Raw genomic sequence first — 12,140 nt, 5'->3', positions numbered from 1 at the left:
AATTTTGAGGCAAAAATACTGATTGAAATATAGCAATTCTTAATTTGTATGCATTTAATAGCATGACATCAAAACATGTAAAGCAAGGCTTAAGAGATTACAAAGACAAGAAAAATCCACAATTATAGTGGGAAATTTTAACACACAACAGTAAAGAAAGATAAAACAGACCAAAAAAAAATCAGCAAGAATTTTTGTTTTTACTAAAATGATATAAAGTTAGAAATAACAAAAATAGGGCTTCCCTGGTGGCGCAGTGGTTGAGAGTCCCCCTGCCGATGCAGGGGACACGGGTTCGTGCCCCGGTCTGGGAAGATCCCACATGCCGCGGACTGGCTGGGCCCGTGAGCCATGGCCGCTGGGCCTGCGCGTCCAGAGCCTGTGCTCCGCAACGGGAGAGGCCACAACAGTGAGAGGCCCGCGTATCACACACACACACACACACACACACACACACACACACACACACACAAATATATATATATATATATATATAACTTAAAAATGCATAGGTTTGGAAATTTTAAAAGTACACTTCTAAATAACGTATGATCAAAGAAATCACTAAGGAAATTAGAAAATGTCCCAGATAGCATAAACCTCAATTTATGAATACAGTCAAAACAGTGCATAAAGGGAAATTTATGTTCTAGAGTGTGTATTTTACAAAAGATTGAACACTCATGAGTTAACAAGCATCCATCTAGTGACATTAGTTTTTAAGAATTAGAAAAAGAGCAAAATAAAACTACAGAAGTAGAAGGAATAAAATATTAAACAATAAAAATTAGTAAAATAGAAAACAAGTGCATAATTTAGTGAACCAACAAATCTGAAAGACAGTTCTTTTAAAGGACTAATAAAGCTGATCAACTATGGCAAAACTGATCAAGGAAAAAAAGGGGGAGAAGTCTGTACAATGTTACAAAACAAAAAGGAATATCTCTACTGATCTTGCAGACATTACAAACAACTTAAGAGGACTGCATACACAAATTTCTACAAGAATGTAACTTAATACAGACACAAGACATAATAAATGGAAACTACTAAATTACTCCGGAAACCACAATTACAAGCTTTCCCATAAAGAAAATGCCCATGGGATTTACCAATAAATTTTACCAAACATTTACTGAAACATATATACATGAATTATTCCCCCCAAACAGGACTCTCTAACTAATTTTATGAGAACAGCATAATCTTGATATTGAAAGCAGACAAAGACAACAAGAATAAAAAAGTAAATGTCAGTATGACTCATGAACACAGATGTAAAACTCCTAACCAAAAATATTAGTAAACCCAAACCAGTGATATATATTTTTTTAAATGAGCTTATTCTAGGAACCAAGGTAGCCTCTCCCTCAAATCATATGATGTTTAACAGATAAGAAAATACAAAATTTTAAAACTTGTCATGATAAAACCTCTTAAGAAAACAGGAGTAGAATGGATTTTCCTTATTTTGAAAAAGAGTAGCTTTAAAAAAATCTACAGAGACCATACTTAATGGACAATGTTAAAAAGATTTCCCTTTGAGAATATGAACAAAAACAGAAAAGCCACTTCTATTTACTATCACTTTGATGGTACTAGCTATTAAAGTAAAGCAAGAAAAAGAATTAAAAACATAAAAACCGGAAAGGAAGACAAAAACCTGGGGATATGCTTTGAAAAGATTTTTTTTAATCTACAGATAAATTACTAAGTTAATAAATAAGTTCAATAAAGTTGACACATATAAAGTCAATATTAAAAAAACTATTTGTACATAGGAGCAACAGACAGTAACCTTTTTAGAGGGAGCGTTTACAAGTACACAAAATTTTTTTTTAAAGATGGAAGTTTTCACAAACTATAGATCTAATGCAATCTAAATCAATATTCCAACAGGATTTTGGGCCAGGTTATTTTAAAATTTATATGGAAATACAAGAAAAGCCAAGAAGAACTTGAAGAAGGACCCATGTAGGATTTGGGAGATCTTATTCAATGGCCCAAGAGTCAACAAAAGAATACGTTCTAGAAACAGAGAACACACATATGATAAAGCTGGCACTACAGAGTAGTGGGGAAAGGATGGTCTTTTCAGTATGTGGTGTTGAGACACCTGGATGTACATATGGTTGGGGGGAAAACATCAATTTTGACATCCTTATCTAATAGCACGCACAAAAGTCAATTTTAGCTAGATTGTAGATAAATGTGCAGGAAAAACAGTAAAGTTTATAGAAGATTGCATATGGAAATACCTTATGACCCCACATTAGAAAAAGGTATTATAAATAATCCATTAAAATGCACTGAACATAAAGGAAAAAATTGACCTTGAAATACATGGAAAAAAAAGAAATACATGGAAAATAAGAATTTCTGCTTATCAAAGGAAATCATTAAGGCTCAGAGTAGATGGTAGTATTTAGAACACATAACAAAGAGCTCATATCCAAAATATACAAAGAAATTCTACTATTCAATAAGAAAAACACAGGCAACTAGTAGAAAAAAAGGAAAAGACTTGAAGAGCAGGCCTTATGAAAGAAGATACCTAAATGGTCAACGAATATTAAAACCACAGTGAGGTACTACTATACATCCACCTTCAGAAGAGGCAAAATTGAATGGTCTGAAAATACCAAGAATAGAGACTATGTAGAGCAATAACAATTTCCATGGACTTCTGGTGGGAGTATAAATTGCTTCAATGACTTTGGAAAACAGTTTGACATCTACTAATATCGAAATATTAGCACACTGTGGGGCACAACACTTCCACTCCTAGAATACGCCAAAGAGAAACATATGCTCATATACACTAGGAGGCATATATTGATATTCACGGCAGTATTAGCATAACAACCCCAAACTATAACAATATTAGAAAGCATATATAAATTGCCATATACTCATAAAATAGAATATGGATCAACAAACTAGGCCTAACATGACCTGTGATAGCCTGTGAGCTAATAAATGGTTTTTACATTTTTAAAAGGTGGTTTAAAAAAGAAAAGAATATGCAACAAGCAACTATATGGGATCTACAAAGCCTGAAATATTTACTATCTGGTCTTTTACAGAAAAAGTTTGCCAACCTCTGAAAACAATACTACACAGAAATGAAAATTAATTCTGAAAATTCTCAAAACTATGGATGAATTTCACAAACATAATATTGAGAAAAAGAGCCAGACATAAAAGAAAACATTCTATTACATGAAGCTTAAAAAATACCCCAAACTGAGACTAAGGTAGCTACAGATACATACTTAGCCAAATAAGCATTCTAACAAAAAGTTAGGATAGTGATTATTTCTAGCAGATAGGGAAGGGGCTGCAACTGGGAAGGGACACACAAAGGCTAGAGTTGTTCCAACATTCTGTATCTCTATAGTGATTATACAACTCTTTGCTTTATAATATGATAAGCTCTAAGTTTACATTTTATGCACTTTTCTATGTGTATGTGCATGTAATATTTGACAATGTAAGAGTTTGGTAAGACCCACCTTTTCATAATCTTCAGCAGTAAAATCTCTGTCTTTCTGAAGTATTTCATGAAGTCTTGCTTTCACACGTTGCTGACAACTGCTCAAAGAGTCACTATCACTATCCAAAAGGCCATTCATGTTTGCACTTTTCACCATCTGAACAAGAATGGGTGTAAGTTCTCCTTCTAGAGCTAATAGCCCCTAAATACATAAAATAAAGCCAAAACAGATTAAGAATTAGTATGCAAAATAGAAGGTATCTTAATAATTATCTTGTTACATGCTGAATTTCACAAGGTGTAAGCTTACTATTTACAATAAACTTTATTAATAATGCAACTTGTCATTGCCATTTCAGGGCTTTAGTTAGAAGTTTCAAATTTAGAATATTAAAATAATACCTTAGTAAAAATCTTTTAAAATGCTATATTAGATGAAAATTCTAATAATTCTAAAAAACATTTATTTATACCTTTGCAAAAGCAGCTGCAGTCATCTGGACTCGTCCTTCATCAGAGGCGTATATTTTAAGGTCATGTCGGTAGGTACTATGTAATCTAAGTAAACCACAACCAGGAAATCCTGCATAATCTCCTGAAAATAAATCCTCAAATCACTTAAGCTATATTTTTATTTCACTGTATCTCTATAAATATTTAATAACATCTCAAAATTAGAATTTGAAAATATGATGTATGAATTTAACTGAATTAAAGAAACTCTAAGATTTACCTTGACCTCCAGGATACATACACCTGAAAGCTCTTCCAAGTTCTTCAGCCTGGACCCTGCCTGCAGGGGTTAGTTCTCCTCCCCATTTTAGAACCAGAAGTAAGGATGGCTCTTCTCTTCGGCTGTCTAAGATACATGTGAATGAATAAAGCAAATGTCAAGGTTTTTTCTTCTAAATAGACATATTTCAAGATTAATTTTTTCTGTGTGTCTCTTCTGCAGTGGAATATGGCCCTTATGTAAATTATTTTGTTCCCTAAACATACCTTTCTTGTAGGCTGTTGCTTCTGCTAGGAATATCCCTTGCTCCACCTGTTAAAATCTTACTAAAATTTCAAAATCTCTCCCACATTCTAGAAAGAAGGCTCTTTCCCATTTCTCTACCTTCCCTGCTCTCAGTGGTATGAGAGCAATGGTATTTGCCCAATGTATTTAGTTGTACTACATATACTAGATTAAGAGCTCCTTGATGACAGGATTCAGATCTTGGCTTTATATTAAAAGCCTCCTGCAGTGCTGTCACATAAAAGTTAATATTACCTGAAGTGAAGAAGATATACACATTTTTATGATTAGTAATCAATGATTTGAATAACTTTCAAGAAGATGTGAGATGACAGAGCTTAATATTTATTATAATTTAAACTTATGGGTGAGATATACAATAAAATATAGCCAAGAACAGCTTTTTAAATTTGGAGTTGTAGAATCTGTATGTTCCAGACCAAAGTATTTTCTCAGATATAGGGGAGGTCTGAGTTTCTATATTTAATCTTGGCTTGCTCTTTATCACGTCCTAAGATCTGTGTTGGATTACAGGAACAAGGGTCATTTAAAAATTAGCACTATAAGCACTAAAGAATTTGATAATTCATTAAAAGTGATAGAAAATCACCCTTTCCCCTGGGGCTAGTTAGTAGCTGTATGTGCTTTACCATGCAAGCCAACATTCATCTATAGAAAGGTAATTAATTGACTTGTTAATTATAGTTGTTTATGGATTTTTTTTGATATAAACATCAAAATATAGAAAATTAATCTGTGTTGCTATTAATCACAAGGTGTGACAACAGCAATATTTCAAATTTTAGAATATATAAAGATCAACATAATCAAATTTGTTTGCATTTAAAATAATCATTACTTCAATTTTTGCTACTATAAATAATGTCACTGTGAATATACCTATAGAACAATCTTTCCCTCAATATCTGATTACCCCCTTGGGATAGATTCTTATAAGTAGAATTAAGGTCAAAGCATATGAAAAATTTCTGAAGTGTTTTTTTTTTCCCCAGCCACACTGCGTAACATGCTGGATCTTAGTTCCCCGACCAGGGCTCAAAACCGTGTCCCCTGCAGTGGAAGAGTGGAGGCTTAACCACTGGACTGCCAGGGAAGTCCCCTGAAATGTTGATATATATTGCCAAATTACTTTTCAAAGAATGATGTCAAAGCATCCCTGGTGGCACAGTGGTTAAGAATCTGCCTGCCAATGCAGAGGACAGGGGTTGGAGCCCTGGTCCGGGAAGATCCCACATGCCACAGAGCAACCAAGCCCGTGCGCCACAACTACAGAGCCTGAGCTCTAGAGCCCACGAGCCACAACTACTGAAGCCCGCACACCTAGAGCCCGTGCTCCGCAACAAAAGAAGCCACCGCAATAAGAAGCTGGCGCACCACAACGAAGAGTAGCCCGCACTCGCCACATCTAGAGAAAGCCCGCGCACAGCAACGAAGACCCAATGCAGCCAAAAATAAAATAAATAAAAGTAAAAAAAAAAAAAAAAGTTACATCAATTTACAATCCTACCAGTAAACTGAAATCCTGTCACATTGTACTCTCATCAGCATTCTTTATTATCATTTGAAAAAGAACAAAATAAGAAAACACTTTGCCAGTGTGATAGGCAAGACTGATTATTACTATTATCATTATTGTATTGGGCATCTCCACTTCCCTGTAAAATGGCTTCCCAACCCCTGCCCATTTTTCTTTTGAAAAGTAAATGAACTTTTGTGCTCACTGCTCTTAGGAGACTAATTTTAAATGCTTATTCTGATTTATTGGGTGGAGAAAAATATCTATTTTAGAAACATGGTGATTACACATTTTTTTAAACAATCTTTTCATACTTCTTAAGTTTTCTTCCTGTATACCCTGTATGGGATAGGGACCCATTAAGTAACATTTAGTTATAAATAAATAAGCTTTCAGAAGAGTAAAAGAGAAGTCCTAGGCAGTTTTCAAAATAATAAAAGGTATCCTTTACCTAAAGGATAAAAAGTAAAACATCTTTTATTTAAAGGATAGAAGGCATAGTTAACACAACTCCATGTTATTTTTCCTCTGTTCAGCATGCCAACCCCTAAACTATTAGACAGAAGATTACAAAGGTAATCAACAATGAGTAGTAAGTCCCTACATATAAATAAAACACAATAGGCATTAATAGCGACATACCTTCTTCTTCACTAGATGTCTTAGGACAACCATGAGGGAGATAGGTTAACTGGACCTTACGATTTATTCCAGAAAAATGGCCATACCTGAAAAATAAAATGGCAAACAGAACAGACAATATTCATTAAGCATGCAATGCAACCTCCTAAAGAAAAACTAAAATCCACCTAGACAAAAACTAAATCTTACATATTAATGCTTCCTATTTGTAATTACCTTGCTGAATTCTTCAAAATATCCTAGCACAAAATCTGTATCCTAGGTAATTATTCTAACCATGTTAAAAATAAAAATACAATAAAGTTTCTCTAGAAAAGTTGGAGAATTTTGAATAGATGCCAAAGTATATAAACATACAGAAACATAAATGTATGTGTCTTTAAAACAATAAAAGAAAAAACGATTTTAAGTGGTCAAAGAAATAAAGTTTATAAGAGGAATATTGGTGGTACCAATTTCACTTGATTAAAACATAGTTCAAAATTATTTTTCACTTAAACAGCACTGAATCTGTGGTTAACTTAACAATGTGGCCTTCATCCTAAGTAGTACTTCATACAAGATCTAAATGTGATGCCCTCTTTTGATCTTCTCATCAAAATTAAAACTAAAACAGAACCTTCAATACAACAATCTCTTTTCTCACTGGTGAAAATAAAATTCTTGTTAGATTTCCACTAATTTCTCCTCAGCTACAGTGATAAAGAGAAAAAAGATAAAACTGTGAAGGAAATTAACATGAAAAGTCACACATATTAAAAAAAAAAAGCACTATAAGTAGTTACCAAAATTATGGGTTTCAAAAAGATACTTACATCTCTAACACGGTCTTAAGTTGTTCAAGTTTTGACTTGTTTTCTTCAATTTCAGAATCATTATTTTGTCCCAACTCTATAAGAAGTTGTCGTGCAATATCCAGCACTTCCTGTAAAATAAATAAAGAATTGAATTTTTATGTAACTTCGCGATTAGCAATTTAAAACCCAACAAGAAATCAGATGCACTTGCCTGTAATTGTTTTGGTTTTTTGAGCTTTAATTTCCCAGATTTATATCCATCACACTTTTCAAAAAGATCAAAGAATCTTATAAGAAAGACAGAGCACTGTTAGGCATTTGCAACAATATTACCTCTATAAACTAAAACAAATAATTACAATAAATGATAGATATGGGACTAAAACAATAATTAATAATAGATATGGGACTTGGGGTCTCTGGACTTCAAACACTGTGTGCCCTGTTTCACTATACAATGTTGCTCCTCTACTTTGATTGATAAAACTTAGTATTTTCCTAAACCATATCAAACTAATAATCACTAGATTCACTGAACAGAAGTAACAAACTTTCATTCTACTAATTTTCATCTAGAAGGTTGAGAAGTTAATAATTCTCAGAAAGCAATATAAGAGAATAATAACACAAGACTGAATATTTACAACAATAAATAAAAGCTAGGTCAGGATGATGACCATATATGGATATTGCCACAGTAATTTTCAGATGATAAAATACACAATTTAAAATGGATTTTGTTGGATTTTATTTTTTTCCAGTGGTTTAAATATTAATGGCCAAGAAGTAGTGGTAAACAGTTTTTCTATATGAAGTATTAATCAAAATAACTAAGCACCTATCAGAAATCTTAAATTATCTCCTAAGGGCTAAATTATTCCCCTTTAAACATACTTTTGATGCCTCACTTCCATTTTCATTTTTTGTTTTGGTGTTCGGTCCCCATGACGTATGACAGCTATGACACATCTAAGTTCCATCCTAAAATTAAAAACATAACGTTCAATTTTCTGACAAAAATTTGTGTTATATAATTCAGATTAATATATCTAATTATATTATAGAACCATCTTTTACCACTTTAAGATATTTTCCATGAAGCATAGTGCTTGTAACAACTAGTCTTAATTTTATCAAATCAAATCCTAAAAAGAATTTAAGACGCTGGAGGGGAAGTAATATTAAGCTACACAATACCTGCTTCTTCTCTTGAGATGACTATGCTAACTCTGGGATAAAAGTAAATGGAGGGGAGACCTTCAAGATGGTGGAAGAGTAAGACATGGAGATCACCTTCCTCCCCACAAATACATCAGAAATACATCTATATGTGGAACAACTCCTACAGAACACCTACTGAACGCTGGCAGAAGATGTCAGACCTCCCGAAAGGCAAGAAACTCCCCACGTACCTGGGTAGGGCAAAAGAAAAAAGAAAAAACAGAGACAAAAGAATAGGGACAGGACCTGCACCAGTGGGAGGGAGCTGTGAAGGAGAAAATGTTTCCACACACTAGGAAGCCCCTTCACAGGCAGAGACTGCGGGTGGCGGAGGGGTGAAGCTTTGGAGCCTCAGAGGAGAGTGCAGCAACAGGGGTGCAGAGGGCAAAGCAGAGAGATTCCCGCACAGAGGATCGGTGCCGACCAGCACTCACCAGCCCGAGAGGCTTGTCTGCTCACCCGCCGGGGCCGGCGGGGGCTGGGAGCTGAGGCTCGGGCTTCGGGAGGTCAGATCCCAGGGCGAGGGCTGGGGTTGGCTGCATGAACACAGCCTGAAGGGGGCTAGTGCACCACAGCTAGCTGGGAGGGAGTCAGGGAAAAAGCCTGGACCTGCCTAAGAGGCAACAGACTTTTTCTTGCCTCTTTGTTTCACAGTGTGCGAGGAGAGGGGATTCAGAGCACCGCCTAAACGAGCTCTAGAGATGAGCGCGAGCCACAGCTATGAGCGCGGACACCAGAGACGGGCATGAAATGCTAAGGCTGCTGCTGCAGCCACCAAAAAGTCTGTGTGCAAGCACAGGTCACTATCCACACCTCCCCTCCCGGAGCCTGTGCAGCTCATCACTGCCAGGGCCCTGTGATCCAGGGACAACTTCCCCGGGAGAACACAAGGCATTTCTCAGGCCGCTGCAACATTACGCTGGCCTCTGCCTCCGCAGGCTCACCCTGCATTCCGTACGCTTCACTCCCCCCAGCCTGAGTGAGCCAGAGCCCCATAATCAGCTGCTCCTTTAACTCATCCTGTCTGAGCAAAGGACAGACGCCCTGAGGCAATGCAGAGGAGGGGCCAAATGCAAAGCTGAACCCCAGGAGCTGTGCGAACAAAGAAGAGAAAGGGAAATCTCTCCCAGCAGCCTCAGGAGCAGCATATTAAATCTCCACAATCAACTTGATATAGGCTGCATCTCTGGAATACCTGAATAGACAACGCTGCATATCTGGAATACCTGAATAGACAACAAATCATCCCAAATTGAGGCAGTGGACTTTGGGAGCAACGATATATATATATATATATATATATATATATATACTTCCTTTTTCTCTTTTGTGAGTGTGTATGTGTATGCTTCTGTGTGTAATTTTGTCTGTATAGCTTTGTTTTTACCATTTGTCCTAGGATTCTGTCTGCCCATTTTTTTTTTAGTATAGTTTTTAGCACTTCTTATCATTGGTGGATTTGTTTTTAGGTTTCCTTGCTCTCTTCTTTCTTTCTTTTATTTATTACCTAATTACCTGTGCCTCTGAGGTGGGAGAGCGGAGTTCAGGACATTGGTCCACCAGAAACCTCCCAGCTCCACGTAATATCAAATGGCAAGAATCTCCCAGGGACCTCCATCTCAACGCCAAGACCCAGCTCCACTCAATGACCGCAAACTACAGTGCTGGACACCCTATGCCAAACAACTAGCAAAACAGGAACACAACCCCACCCACTAGCAGAAAGGCTGCCTAAACTCATAATAGCTCACAGACACCCAAAAACACACCACCAGACGTGGACCTGCCCACCAGAGAGACAAGATCCAGCCTCATCCACCACAACAAAGGCACTAGTCCCCTCCACCAGGAAGCCTACACAACCCACTGAACAAACCTTAGCCACTGGGGGCAGACACCAAAAAAAACGGGAACTACGAACCTGCAGCCTGAGAAAAGGAGACCCCAAGTGCAGTAACTGAGGCAAAATGAGAAGACAGAGAAACACACAGCAGATGAAGCAGCAAGGTGAAAACCCACCAGATGAAACAAATGAAGAGGAAACAGAAAGTCTACCTAAAAAAGAATTCAGAGTAAGCATAGTAAAGATCGTCCAAAATCTTGGATACACAATGGAGAAAACACAAGAAATGTTTAACAGGGACCTAGAAGACCTAAAAAGCAAACAAACAATGATGAAAAACACAATAAATGAAATTAAAAATTCCCTAGAAGGAATCAATAGCAGAATAACTGCGGCAGAAAAACGGGTAAGTGACCTGGAAGATAAAATAGTGGAAACAACTACTGCAGAGCAGAATAAGGGAAAAAGAATGAAAAGAATTGAGGACAGTCTCAGAGACCTCTGGGACAACATTAAGTGCACCAACATTCGAATTAGAGGGGTCCCAGAAGAAGAAGGGAGAAAGAAAGGGACTGAGAAAATATGTGAAGAGATTATAGTTGAAAACTTCCCTTATATGGGAAAGGAAATAGTTAATCAAGTCCAGGAAGTGCAGAGTCCCATACAGGATAAATCCAAGGAGAAATACGCCAAGACACATATTAATCAAACTATCAAAAATTAAATACAAAGGAAACATATTAAAAGCAGCAAGGGAAAAACAACAAATAACATACAAGGGAATCCCCATAAGGTTACAGTTGATCTTTCAGCAGAAACTCTGCAAGCCAGAAGGAGGTGGCAGGACATATTTAAAGTGATGAAAGGAGAAAACCTACAACCAATATTACTCTACCCAGCAAGGATCTCATTCAGATTTGATGGAGAAATTAAAACCTTTACAGACAAACAAAAGCTAAAAGAATTCAGCATCACGAAACCAGCTCTACAACAAATGCTAAAGGAACTTCTTTATGCAGGAAACACAAAAGAAGGAAAAGACCTACAATAACAAACCCCCCAAAATTAAGAAAATGTTAATAGGAACATGCATATCGATAATTACCTTAAATGTAAATGGATTAAATACTCCAACCAAAAGACATAGACTGGCTGAATGGATACAAAAATAAGACCTGTACATATGCTGTCTACAAGAGACCCACTTCAGACCTAGGGACACAGAGACTGAAAGTGAGGGGATGGAAAAAGGTATTCCATGAAAATGGAAATCAAAAGAAAGCTGGAGTACCAATGCTCATATGAGACAAAATAGACTTTAAAATAAAGACTATTACAAGAGACAAAGAAGGACACCAAATAATGATCAAGGGATCAATCCAAAAAGAAGATATAACAATTGTAAACATTTATGCACCCAACATAGGAGCACCACAGTACATAAGGCAATTACTAACAGCCATAAAAGGGGAAATCGACAGTAACACATTCATAGTAGGGGACTTTAACACCCCACTTTCACCAATGGACAGATCATCCAAAATGAAAATAAATAAGGAAACACAAGCTTTAAATGATACATTAAA

At 36.3% G+C, this 12,140-nt stretch overlaps 1 protein-coding gene across 22 annotated transcripts in view; it reads right to left on the bottom strand.

Annotated features, from left to right (window-relative positions):
* PPIP5K2 (diphosphoinositol pentakisphosphate kinase 2) overlaps positions 1-12,140 on the bottom strand; it is a 79,831-nt gene that overhangs the window by 40,697 nt on the left and 26,994 nt on the right. For 16 of the 22 annotated variants that reach the window (XM_081233245.1, XM_081233241.1, XM_081233230.1 and 13 more), the window contains exons 11-17: positions 8,385-8,471; positions 7,698-7,777; positions 7,509-7,614; positions 6,694-6,779; positions 4,230-4,355; positions 3,970-4,091; positions 3,516-3,698 (exon numbers count right to left, since the gene is read on the bottom strand). In XM_081233245.1, the coding sequence (XP_081089371.1) occupies positions 3,516-3,698; positions 3,970-4,091; positions 4,230-4,355; positions 6,694-6,779; positions 7,509-7,614; positions 7,698-7,777; positions 8,385-8,471 (790 nt within the window). The remainder of the gene's footprint in view (positions 1-3,515; positions 3,699-3,969; positions 4,092-4,229; positions 4,356-6,693; positions 6,780-7,508; positions 7,615-7,697; positions 7,778-8,384; positions 8,472-12,140) is intronic. The other 6 variants (XM_081233246.1, XM_081233250.1, XM_081233236.1 and 3 more) reach the window with 1 other exon arrangement.

This window comes from Mesoplodon bidens, assembly GCF_964165515.1.
Source record: "Mesoplodon bidens genome assembly, chromosome: 4".
NCBI lineage: Eukaryota > Metazoa > Chordata > Mammalia > Artiodactyla > Ziphiidae > Mesoplodon > Mesoplodon bidens.
This window is presented reverse-complemented; position numbering and strand designations above follow the sequence as displayed.